We start from the raw sequence: 13,963 nt of genomic DNA on the forward strand, positions 1-13,963 counted from the left end.
ACTTCAGTATAAGTACTGATTTTCAGTTAAGTCCTGATTTGTCCTGTTAGTTAAGATCTGAAAACTAAACACAAATCATTATTAGACATGACATCACAAATATATCTAACATCTACTATATACAAACTATGTCTATAAAGCCTGAAATATATGTGTTTGATTTGAGATCTAAGAATTATAAAAGTACATTAATCTCATTTAAAAATCCTCAATTAAGGGAGCTTTTCTTGCACCTTATGCATCCATGGTGGTCTAGAATTGGCTCGCACCCGTTTGATGAAGTCGTCGCGCCTTACCTATGTGAATGTGCGTGGGAGCACTTTTATACACCGTATGCTTATGAATTATATAATAATTTTGTTGTAGAATTTGTTATACATGGATATCAAGAAACGTATGTTTTTAAAGAAAACTGCCAAATAATTTCTACCGATTTTTGGCTGTTTCCTACACATACTCGAACTTATTCAGACTGGGCGGGGATCGTCTCGGGGTCAGACGGCGCTAGATTAATGTCCATCGTTATTTATTTGGTTGAGAAAAAAAATATAGAGTGAAAAAAAACCGAGCATATTCGTTAATAACTCGTCTCACTCCTCAATTGTTAACACTTAGGTTGACTAAGTGGATTTTTAAATATGAGGTGAGTGAAATAAATTGGAAAAATATTGGGTAAATTAATAAGAGTGTAAGACATATTAAAACTAATAAAAAATGACATATTCTCCTAAAACATAACAATAAATGAAGTAGATTCAAAAAACTATCATTGATAAAAATTAAATTGGTCAATACAAGGGGTGTAAATTGTTGTCTAATTTAATAAATCCATTAGCAATAATTTTCTTATTTTAGAAATATACTTTATGACAAATAATGAAATGTACTATATTTAATACATTAATTATATTAGATCAAATTTTAATATTTATTTTTTTGAGTCACTGTCTGACTAATCCAAATCATTGTTCAAAAACTTGACTGTCTTAGCCAAGATATCGATTGAGTACACACAATCGAACTTATTCACGAGCATATTTTTATTAGTGGAATAAAATCCGCTTTTGAGTCAAACTCGGGTCAAACTCGGTCCTATCTCGGATTAAAAATAAACAATCTAAAAATAAATGGTCAAATAATATTGAACCAATATAATCATTTAATTAGTTAAAGGTATTACAAAATTTACTCATGCACCTCACGTTGTAATCTATATATGCCCGAATTCATAAAAAATTAACGATTTTCCCTTTCGTAATGAATTATAATTAATGTTTTTCCGTTATCTAGGAGATGTATACAATAATGATAAGAATAAAAGTAATATATATTTTTATGGTTAGTTTCCTCTTTAAAGTAATATATAATTTTTATATTACACATATCTATACTAAAAAATTAGTTTTAAAAGTTAACTTTTTAATATATTTGATTTTTCATCCGAGTACCCTTTACAAGTACTCCCGAATTAAATTGAATACTTTTGACTCGGTAAACTTACTAAGTCAAACTTAATTAAATTGAATTATGATTTTAAAAAAACAAATCCAGATAAAGTACAAAGAAATATTTGATATTATAAAAAACATATAAATCATAAAAATTAACAAAATAATTTATATGTGTGTATGTATATTTTTTTGCTTAAATAAAAAGGGGTGACACTTTAAAAATTTTATAGTAAAACTAAAAAAATTAAATAAAAAAAAAAGCAGAGTCACATAAATAATAGTAACCAACATTTTATTCACTCAAAAATTAAAGCTGTAAAAAAAATTGGTAAAAAGGAGGAACATGACTTATCTAATAAGAATTTCTAAATGAACTAAAAATTATAAACTATGCAAACATAAAATTTGTAAGTAGGAGGTGTGGGGTTCGATTCATGTTTGATACATTAATAGTACTTAATTTTAATATAAAAAAAATTAAGAGGGACAATTTTATAGTTTTTCAATTTTAAAGGGTAAAATCGTGATTTCACAACCATTAAAATGGTTCTATTTATCCTTGTTTTGCCATTTAATATATAGTAGTATATTTATTATTTATTGGGCCCGGATTCAAATTAAAACTATTACATTTTACTCATATTTGACTCGAATATTAATATTTGATTTGGTTCGACTCGATTAGTACCGAAATATTGTGTTTTTACATATTCGAATTCAAATTCCATTAAAATAATAATATTATATAGAGAATACTTGAATAAATACTTACAAAACGAAAATATAATAATTTTATAGAATAAAATTTTAATATATGTGCATTACATATAATATATATTATAAACATAATTACGAATTCAATTCTAATAAATAAATATTCAAGTACTCAAATTATTTGAACTATTTTATATATATACAACTAAATATTAAAATGGTAAAATTTGACTCGACATACTTCCAATTATAAAGTAAGATTCAGATTGGCTCATTTTGAATAAGAAAATGAATTGTAGAGTCGCATCTGAATTCAAATTCATTTTCATCCCTACTTTTAGTAATACTAGATTATATATTTATAATAAAAATAATAGAATAACATGTGGTCGTAATTTAGTAGAATAAATAGACTATTTCTAGTATTTTAACAATTTAGTAGTTTAGCAGATATGTAACACTATTATTTCTATCTTTTAATAATAGAATAAGTTGTATTCGTATAGGATAAGTATACTATATTTAGTAGTAGTTTAATAATTTGGTAGTTTATTAGATATATAACATTATTTATCTATTTTTGTAATAATCAAAATTAGGGAATTATCGTTGAACCAAACCGTTGAACCAAATTATCTCTATTCCGGCTATTATAATATAATATAGATATATTTCAATATCCTTTTTTATTTTTCTCTTTAATTTTATATTGATCTATTAAAATAAAATATTAAACTTTTGGTTTTTTTCTAAAATTTATATTTATCCAAACATATCAACAATTTATATATTAGATCATCCAAACAACTAAAGAACTAATAAAATAATAATTTAGTTATCACTTACTCCCTCCGTAACGTTGACTTCTATACGGCTATTATTTGCATGTATTTTGAAACTTATATAAAGTATAATTTCATAATTTTTTTTTACTTTTTTTTGAATAAAATTTTAAATATAAAATTTGTATTCATAAAAAAAATTAAAAAAATATATAGAGTTATGTTTTAAGGAGTTCTGTAAAGCATGCCAAAAAATAATGTATAATATATAAAATTGAATGGAACAAATGAAATATATGATAAGTATGAACTTTAAATTATAAGCTTTTTATTTTAACAAATCGTAAACGGGACAAGTTCTTGAAAAATGCCGGTCTAAAGCAAAACATTGAAAAGTCGATTATGGTTACTCTGGTCACCTCATATTTAAAGTAAAAAAAAATTTGTATTTAAAATAGAAAATAATTTATTACTCTGTAAATACCAACATTAACATACGCTCGCTCTCTTTGTCATCATCACAACTTTTGCTTTCCTCTTCTTCTCCTCTCGTCATCTTCTTCTAGGACTTCTCCATATCAGTTAAACTTATAGTATACATCTAAATAAATATTCTAAATTTTATAAATTATGATGTAATAAATTTGAGTTCAAAAAAATTGAGCAAATTTATCATATAAATTATAAATTAATAATATGATTTATAATTGAATAAAGCATTATACTAATGTTATAAGTAATATATATATATATATATATTATTTTAAAAATAAAATATTAAAAAATTTGTCAGTAATCTGACCGCCGCATGTAGTTTTATGATTCAATTTAGATTCTTTAAATCCAATTAATGATGACAGCTAGATATAATAATATATAGAGTGGTGCAAACTTCAAAATTCATCAACCACATAGGTAATTTTAAGTAAAATATTTTAATTAACAAAATAGTATACTTATTCAGCATACTTGCTCATTTTAACTTCGACTAACAAAATAGTTTTATAAAACTTTTTTTTTACTAATATAATTCGTAGTCTTACAAATAAGTATGAATTCTCAAAAATTATGAGTAAAAGTCTAATTCAGAGCTGGGAGATATATTCCCTTGCTGGGAGTTTTGCCAGAAAATATCGGGTTGGCAGTGCCGAAGTGGCATGTGAGCTTTATGTAGGCGAGGGTAGATGAGGTAAAACAATACTCAAGAGTGCGAGTATGCAACAATAAATCGAGGATATGTCTATAAATATAAAGCGGGTTGTTCGATGATGCATGGTCAAAAGAAGAGCACATACATGGGCACAAAGAAGATAAGAATGACATATGCAGAGCGGTGACATATATAAATTTAGAGAAATATTATCCTTATTGGATGATGAGTATTGAGTTGTTGGAAGAGGAGTCTTAAAGGAATTGCTCTCTAACAAACACCTGTACTGTTGAGCCCTCTACAAGCAACCACGTACCCATCTCATTCTCAGTTAGCTGTCTCTCTTGTATTTAATTAATGATTACTTATATTGACCAACAAAAAAGATATACTCTCTCTCTTCTCTCTCGATCTCTCTCTCTCTCAAGTAAAGATAGAAAATGGAGGTGGGGAGGGGTAGTAGAAGCCTAATAAGAGTTCTGTTGATAGTGAACTTTGTTGCATATTTGATTGTACTTGGACTAGCTGCATGGTCTATTGATAAATATATTGATGGTGAACAAGATCATCCTCGTAAGTATTCTTTCTAATTAATCTGTATGTAGTTCTCTTTTACCTTAATTTGTTGAGCTAATTAAAAACATGGGTTAGACTTGGGTGGGAATCCATCAACAAGCTTCATGTTAATATTTGCACTAATAGCTGGAGCAATCGGGGAGTGCTCAGTGCTGATTGGGTTCACTCATCTACGAGCATGGCGCAGTGATAGTCTTGCTACTGCTGCTTCTTCTGCCATCATCTCTTGGGCGATAACTGCTCTTTCTTTCGGGTATGTATCTGTATCTATACGTATCATGATCCTAAATATATATACCTGTCTAGCTTGTGTTTCCTCTTTTAACTCGGGCTATGATGTTCCTGGGGATACAGTCTTGTTTGCAAAGAGATCATAATGGGAGGCCACAGAGGCAAACGCCTGGTACGTACATTTGCCTAATTTTATTGGCTTCACCTTTGTAATTAGTTTGGTGGTACAGCTGAAAATTTTAAGTAATTGCAGCAAACACTGGAAGCTTTTATCACCATATCAGCACTAAGCCAATTGATGTATGTGTTGCTATTGCATGCTGGAATGTTGAGCACCCGGTTTGGACCAAACTACGGATCATCATCGTAGCTGCAGCACTACCTGCGTCTCAGTTTCCTACATGTAAACCATGTTTTTGTACTTTTGGTACAACCATGTACAAAATCCTACTCCAAATCGGGCCTTAAATGACGATTTTGCGCGTGTCAAAAAAACCATTACGGTGGCTTAATGCACTGTTTTATCAGCAGAGTTCTTGGCATACAAACTTGAAATTGTCTATCTTGTGGTTTATGAGCTAATTAGTACGGGTGCCACAAAATCTTTGTGTGCTTTATGAATAAAGAAATTTCTTAAATTGCTTGCTTGATAGTTATTGACAAAACGATAGTACACACATTAATTCACGCACAAGAAGAACCCATTTGAATCTGCACTTTCGTCAACAACTATAGCATCTACGCTCCGACCATTAGCACTTATAGTGATTCTTTTTAGGCATTTTGATCCTCCACTATACCAACTCAGAGAGGGCCGCGATACGAGTATCGTCGTCATGGAACTGACCATCGCATTAAACCTCCGCCTTTTTTAAAACTATTTATAGTTAGAGTTGCCTTGGTATTTTTAGTTACAGGTGGTGAACATTTGTCAGTGAGCTTTCCCTGTTTACACGGCTCGGAACCGTCCACCTGATTGCAACCTTCAGCATGTGTACTGATAAGAATGAGCAGTGTTGCAAGAAGGGATGCTAAAATTGAGCTCTTCATTTCTTAGTTACTTTTCGCCCTTCTGTATCATGTTTTGATTTTGTTGCACGAAGAAACTACTTGTGAATGCAAACTATTTATAGGTCGAGAGGCCGAATACCTAAAATATCCAAAACATTGAACTGTAGATATTAGTATAAGATGGTAGCTCAGGGTTCAACTCGGTTTTTTATTTCAATTTCAATATTAATATATATATTTTCAATTATATTTTTAACGAAGTTGAAAAGTGGCCAATTAATATCTTATTTTACTTTCTTTTTCAATTTACAAATTATTGTACATTTTTTTATACCTTTTAAGTTGTATAAGAGGCGTCTACGATGCTCGGAAATTTTCAAAAATAATCTTATTTTGATTTTACTTTAATCTCAAAATTATTTTATATCCTCTATTAAACTTTTCAGTTATAGAATGGGAGGCCGTCGAAACGAAATCTGTAAAACAGTCAATTAATATCTTATTTTAATTTTATTCCAAATTCAATTTTTTTTATATCATCTACTATATTTTTTAGTTATATAATATGAGATGTCGAAAACGAACCCGAAAAATAGCCAATCAATATCTTATTTATATTTTATTTCAATTTCAAAATTATTATATATTCTTTTTACCTTTTTAGTTGTTGAATAGGAGGCGGGTGAAGCTGAGAAACTGTGAATAAATATTTTAGTTTAATTTTATTCCAATTTTAAAATAATTGTATATCTTCTATTATATTTTTTTGTTATAAAATATGATGTGAGTCGAAAACGAAACTGAAATGCGACTAATTATTGTGTTACTTTGATTTTATTCCAAATTCTAAATTGTTGTAAATCTTCTTTTAAACCTTTTTAGTTGTTGCACGATGCCGAAAATTGTCAATAAATTTCTTATTTTGATTTTACTTCAATCTCAAAATTATTTTATATCTTCTCTTATACTTTTTAGTTAGAGAATAGAAGGCGTTATCGGAAACGAAGTACAGAAACAGTCAATTTATATTTTATTTAGATTTTTTTTTCAATTTCTAAATTATTGTATATCATTTTTTATAAATTATTAGTTGCAGAATACGAGGCGTCGTCGAAGACGACGCCGAGAAACTGTCAATTAATATCTTATTTTTAATTTGAGTCCAATTTTAATTTGTTTATATCCTCTATTATACTTTTTAGTTATATATTACAATGCAACGAAGCCGAGAAATAGTCAACTAATATATATTTTTGATTTTTTTTTCAATTTCAAAATTATTGTGTATCCTCTTTAATACCATTTTAGTTGTATAACACAAGGCGGCGACCAACGATGCCGAGAAATATTTTAATAAATATCTTATATTGATTTTATTCCACTTTCAAAATTATTATATATCCTTTATTTATCTCTTTTTAGTTGCAGAATATGAGGGTCAATGACGCTGAATAATTGTCAATAAACATCTTATTTTAATTTATTCTAATTTCAAACTTATGAAAAAAAAAGTTATGCAAAAAAATTAATAAATGATGTAATGAAACATATAGAAGGGTAGAATATAAAAAGTAATGTGAATAACTATATTACCTTCATTTGTGATTCAAATGATGGTTATTTTTGAGTTTGTAGTAAAAAATGAACACTAATTTTTTGGTACAGAAGCTTGATGAAGAAGATGAGATGTGTCAATTCTGTTGCATACTTTATTAAAGGGATTTATACTTCTTATTAAATTATACTTGTAACAGCCCACAATTCAGGGTTATTAATTCTAAATACAAACTTAAATAAAAAAGATTCTTATTTGATAATTTAAATATATCACGAATGTCAAAAGAGCGGTCAAACTTATTAAATCAAAACTATAAAAATAGAGATGCAACTCCACAAATCCGATAATAATTGTCTAAACTGATAATCATATTTATTCTCGAAAAATAAATTCTTTATGCTAACTCAAATAGTACGAAACTAAGCAGCACAGATCTCCACATATTCTCATTCCTTATTCTTAATATGCTCCAAAATTCCGATCCTGAAATATTAAAAGGGGTGAGCTACAAAACTCATCAAGTACAAATTAACTTACTCTTAAACAGAAAAATAATGGGTGTTTTAATGAAATGATTTTTCTTAAAATAACAAGAATTTTGTAAAATATTTTCTGAAATAAAGGCAACCCAAAGTTTTATATTTTAAAATTCAGAATTTAAATCATAACAGAATATAACATAATTTTATAACATATCAGAACAGAGACAGAATGAAATAATAATTCTTATAAATACCACAATTTTGATCTACGGCCACACCATCTAATTCTCATTCTTATTCTTTATACCACACTTTGCCCGTGATCGGCATCTAAAATTCAATAATTACGCGCCCTTAATAGGTATCGAAAGTTGCACATTTGTGCGCCTACTAAGTGTATCTAAGGGGGGTGTATTGAATTAGGATTCTAAAGAATTTTTTTTCATTCATGAAATCCAGGTTTATTCAACTGGGATTTTAAAAAATGTATTAGAATTTTATGGTATTCAACTAGGATTTTAAATTATGTTACAAAATCTGGTGGTATTCAATCGGGATTTTAAATTATGCTTAAAAATCTGAAGGTATTCAACTGGGATTATTTAAAATCCATTAAAATCTGATGGTATTCATATGCTGATGAATTTTTTTGAAAAATGGCCCTAATTCTCACAATATTGGAGTAATATGCCCTTAATATCACAATATAAAAAGATGGTCATTTCTCTCACACAAAAACGTTCATAAAATATGCGTTTATACTTATACTCATATGTTGTTGTTGCTGAGTTGGTTTTGCCTTGCAAATAGAAGCTTAGCGCTGCCCAAAAACATATTTTTTTAGCATAAAAACGCATAAATACAATGCGTTTGCAAAAACAAAACGCATGGAAAACATGTGTGTAGTGTAGTGCTGTAACGTGCTCTGTAAATGCGTTTTCAATATTTTTATTTTTTTAGTTTTAAATTTTCAGTTTTTAATTTTTATAATTAATATAAACGCAAATTAAAAATGCGTTTCCTGAAAACGAAACTTAAAAATGCGTTTTTGTGTGATAAAAAAGGCCATTTTCCTGAAATGTGAGATTTTGGGCCATTTTACTTGAAATTGTGATATTATGGGCCAACACCCGATTTTTTTGGACTTTATAAAATGATGGATTTTGTGGCATAGTTCAATGTATTTTATGATTTTTTAAATTCCACCATAATTCATGAGATTTTGAATAATTGTGTTTAAATCCTAAAGACTCTTCATCAACTCTACGACTTTTTATCTAGAATCCGCGTAAAATTAAAATCGGATATAATCCATTAAAATCCATGGATTATATATAATACATTAAAATCCTATTTCAATACACCCCCTAAGGCTAGTTCCAGAATTATAGCGTAAATTACGAACGGGTTCGAAAACGTAGAGACTGAGTTGTAAAATTCACAAATACTTATATCTTATAATTTCGAAATCAAAGTTCTTATATATTATACGAAATCCAAAAACTGAATTGAAATATTTTTTTCAGAAAATTTAAAGTAAATCAAAAATACTTAACTCGAATTCGACACTTAAAGTCTGAAATTAACAACACGAACAATCCTAAAATTTAATGAGTAAAACATAATCAATTATTTAATTCCTAAACAAATTCTAGTCACGGTACAAGAAATATGGGACATACATCTCACTTTATCATATTTAACTACCAATCATAACAAAATCAAAACAAATGGGCCTTAAAGCCCAGTAAACTACTCGACTAAAAACAGAGTTCTAAAACAGCAAAATCACTTTATTTTCTTGACTTGCAAATTAACTTGCAAAATATACATATAAATCTACACACGGCATGCAAATATACTAATAAACAATTAACAACTTGTCACCTTAAATCAAAAAGTTGTCACCTTGAATCAAACTTTAACATGTTTTCTTAATCACTTAATTAGCCAAAACAAATACAGGGCATGCATATTAAAAACACATCTTAACCTGACATTATAGTCATGAAGTAGGTTATATTCAATTATTAGCAATTATTCACCCTAATAACTTAAACGAAACAAATTAAATTTAAATACGGACCAAAGCATGCTATTCTATACCACATCTTATTTCTTAAAGATTTTATTTTTTAAAAAAATATAATAATAGAATAATTATCAAATTTAACAAATATAATTAAATAAATAACTTGAAAATGTTTTTATACTACTTTATTAATTATTATAAGACAGGATACAAGCAGGAAGCACAAACTAGTATATTTATTAGTAATTTAACTTACATGGCGAACTAATATTCACAGATGTGATATGTCCTTTTTTATAACAATGCAATTCATAAAAAAAAAAAAAAAAAATTGTGACATTGTGTTTCGAAATCTGTGCCAACGCATACGGTGAGCAAGAGTCAAGAGACATATATGAGACATATAAGACAAATAAATAAGAGTAAATTACAGGGGTGTAGCCAAGGTATACACGTATTTTCAAAATATTGACCGAATTTCTAAATTCACAAAAAGGTGGCCGAGATTTCCTTCCACCTTTCAATTACGTGTCTGCCGTCAAGTCCGTTAAGTCTGCACCGTTAACTTAATTTAAAAACTTAAATTAAAGGGGTATAAAGGTAAAATACCTCTATATTTAAAAAAATAAAAATAAATAAAAAACTTTGTTGGCACATATGCACAGTACCTATAGCCCTATACACACAACAAAATCTGAAATTTTGGGGGTTTATGGTGTTTACGTTGACCAGAGATTTGGAGATTCTCGGTGGAGGCCGGGTGGTGGTTATTGATTAGAGACGAAGAAGGGTAGAGAATGTGGTTGTGTTATGTTGTCCGTGTTGTGTGTGCATTTTGTCTGTGTTGCTATTTGTGTACAAATCGACCCTCGGCGGAAAACGATGCCGCCACCATTCATTTTCTTCTTGTCCAGTCGATTTCTTAGTTTTCCAGTTGATGTTACTTGCATAGACTGCTTTATATAATATTAATGGTTCAATTTTATTAAGCTTTGCGGAGATTTGTTTGAGTTCTGGTTGTGGCTGCCGGATTCTTGCTCGATTTGGCCGGATTTTCTTTTGATTTCGACCAGAAAAATCACATGGTTTGTGTGTTGTTGTTTGATGTTAATCGAGTACTCGTGGAGTGATTTTGAGTGAAAAAGAGCTGAAAAACCAAGTGAACCGATCTATTTTGGCCTCGTACGACGCTGCCGGAAAACTGACCGGACTTCAGGCAGCCGGCCGGAATCTGGAAAATTGATATCCGGCGGCTTGTTCCAACCATCCCTTTAAATAATTAATTAATATATGTGAATTGGTTTGAATTTTCAAATAATTAATTAATATATAGATTATTGGGCAAATATTAGTGAATTACCCAAATTATCCCTAATAAATTAACGCTGTTGATTCAAATTTGACGGCAGTCACCTTTTTGAAAGGTGGAAGGGAACCTCGGCCACAGTTCTGTGAATTTGAAAGTCCGGCTAATATTTTGAAAATACTTGTATACTTTAGCCACACCTCTCAAATTTACTCAATAAATAATTATTCGAAGAATATATATTGGATGGTGCTAATAGAGATGAATTGCACATAATCTAATAACTAATGAGAGAAAGCATAATGGTTGACACACAAACAATTTACCACACAACCAGTAAAGCATGGCAAAAGATCTACACAGCTGTACCAATTAAAGGAAATTCGAAAGAATCAAGTATCTCTTCCGTGAATAGACGAAACATGTACAACTTTAATTAATCATATATGGGTCTTTATATAGGCACACAAAACCCTAATTCTAACTAGCAAATAATAAAATTTCCTCTTAATAATTTACAAGCTCTTCAAGTAAATTCCAAAAAATGAAGTATTTCACCCATATAAATACTTAAATTAAAAAGATTTTGATTTTCTAATTTATTCTTACACTTATTTTTACAAATAACAAATCTTTTTTCAACTCAATAACTTGCACAAAAAATTTTCGGAATATTTTAAATTAATATATTTATCTAAACAAACTAATATCTCATATCTAATATAAAAATAAAAAAATTACGGATTTTACAATACTCTATTATTGTCTTTATAAAATTATTTTTTAATTATTTTTCTAAACTCTACTCACACACACAAAACTACATATACAGTTAAGTATAACCCTTTTTCATTTTATTTAAATTTAATAAATGTTATGGAGAGACACATATTAGTTCTTACAATATTTAAAAATATTTTGCACGAGATACATATTTATATAAATTGCATTTTACAAACTTGCTAATAATGCAATGATTAAGTAAAATATGATATTTTTAAGCTAACGCCAATTAAATTTAAATAACCATTCTCTAATGTTCATTGTAATAAATAAAAATAATAATAAGAATTGTGACTAGCAAAATGTAACATTGGTGGGAATACTATTTTAATTTTTTTGATAAAACCCAACACCATGACTAGTATCGTAAATTTAACTTTACAGCACCAAAAGAAATGAAAAATAGTTTTTTATTTATTTATTAAAATAAATTTAAAAATTAGAATTTTTTAATAGCACGCATAGCGCGGGTAAAAAATCCTCGATTAATCTTTAACTATTGTATGTAATAGTACAGTTAAAGTAGAGGTATTGTATTTTTACTTAAGATAAAGTAATAAACACGTTAAAATAATTTTATCATTAACTAAATATTCAAATTCCATTTTTAGCTTTATTTTAAAATAAATGTAACAAAATTTCTTTGAACATTAATTATTAGCAACTCTATTTAATAAAAGAACTAATTATCTGAGTTCAATGACACGACTCCATCATCAACGTATTTATAATTATATCATATACAGTCAAGAGTACAAATAATATTATACACAATGACATATGACCTTGCGTAATTACAACAATGACATACGACCCTGCGTAATTACAACAATGTTATAAATCGTAATAACTACATAATCTAAACTCAACCACCCTACACATTCATATGTGTTCATTTTCATATTTAAACATCTATCTATACTATATTATTATAAGCGAAACATGGTTTTGTTTGGTTGGTTGGTTAACACAACATTTGTTTTCACTTTCCAAGATAAAGTTAAAACAAAAATAATTTATTTAAATACATTAAATCAGGTATATAATATAATTACAAACTCTTTGAACTACAATTGAACTTAACTTTTAATTGTCCTCGACTTCTTTCTCATCTCTTGCATAAGAAACCAAATACTTCCAAACCTAATTTTAATAATTTATATTTTAATGTTAAAATAATTCATATTTTAAATCCATCGGTATCACCATACAAACAAAAACTTTAACTTATGTAATTTCAATAATATATATTTATTATCTTTTATAATTTTTTTTATATAATAAGAAAATTACAAATATTATATCACCCGTGCATCGCATGGGTCATAAGTTAGTATTACTTACATGCGTGATATAAAATAATGTCCTAATATTATATCATGGATAAATTTCTTCCGTGTGCGAAGTACAGGCAATATTGCTAGTTACATATAAAATACCTAAAAATAGTAACAGTTTTGTGATTTTTGATTATAGCCAAGGTCGGAAAGGTCGGAAAAGTAAGAAATCGGTTTAACTCGGTTTATTTTAAAAAAAATGAGGACTCGATTTGGAGTGTAGTCGGAATGAGTACTACTAAGTACTGAATCATAAAATATGTGTTAAATTAAGAAGAGTATTTATTTCTTTTTACATGTAAATTTTCGATTTTTTTATTATTTTCGGTTAATTTTTATAAAAAAAACTCTATTTAATTAATTTAATAATTCAATTAATCGAAATTATTTTGGTATCATCTGCTTCATAATAAACAAGATTAATTTTTTTTAACAAGTTTCGATAAATTTTCAATAATTCTCCGAAAATGATGGATAAATAAATAATATATTTAAGAAAAAAAAAAGAGAACAGCAGTCTTTGGGGGTTTGTTTATAAACCAACCAGCAA

The 13,963-nt window shown here is 28.0% G+C and overlaps 1 protein-coding gene across 2 annotated transcripts; it reads left to right on the forward strand.

Annotated features, from left to right (window-relative positions):
* Positions 1 to 4,331: 4,331 nt before the first annotated feature.
* LOC141659670 (membrane protein PM19L-like) lies at positions 4,332 to 5,466 on the forward strand. 2 transcript variants are annotated; one of them, XM_074466597.1, is made up of 4 exons: positions 4,332 to 4,670; positions 4,800 to 4,926; positions 5,028 to 5,076; positions 5,158 to 5,466. In XM_074466597.1, exons 1-4 carry the CDS (start codon positions 4,538 to 4,540, stop codon positions 5,272 to 5,274), a joined length of 426 nt encoding a protein of 141 aa, XP_074322698.1. In that variant the 5' UTR covers positions 4,332 to 4,537; the 3' UTR covers positions 5,275 to 5,466. The 2 variants fall into 2 exon arrangements, with proteins under 2 accessions (XP_074322698.1, XP_074322697.1); XM_074466596.1 differs by having other exon boundaries at positions 4,345 to 4,670; positions 4,749 to 4,926.
* Positions 5,467 to 13,963: the final 8,497 nt, after the last annotated feature.

The sequence above is a fragment of the Apium graveolens genome, chromosome 5 (assembly GCF_009905375.1).
Source record: "Apium graveolens cultivar Ventura chromosome 5, ASM990537v1, whole genome shotgun sequence".
Classification (NCBI taxonomy): domain Eukaryota; kingdom Viridiplantae; phylum Streptophyta; class Magnoliopsida; order Apiales; family Apiaceae; genus Apium; species Apium graveolens.

Excerpts from the sequence above, each read along its gene's own strand:
- LOC141659670 (XM_074466596.1), top strand. The coding sequence starts at position 4,538 with ATGGAGGTGGGGAGGGGTAGTAGAAGCCTAATAAGAGTTCTGTTGATA. Across the intron at positions 4,671-4,748 it reads TGGTGAACAAGATCATCCTC|ACTTGGGTGGGAATCCATCA; the intron begins GTAAGTATTCTT and ends AACATGGGTTAG. Across the intron at positions 5,077-5,157 it reads GCCACAGAGGCAAACGCCTG|CAAACACTGGAAGCTTTTAT; the intron begins GTACGTACATTT and ends AAGTAATTGCAG.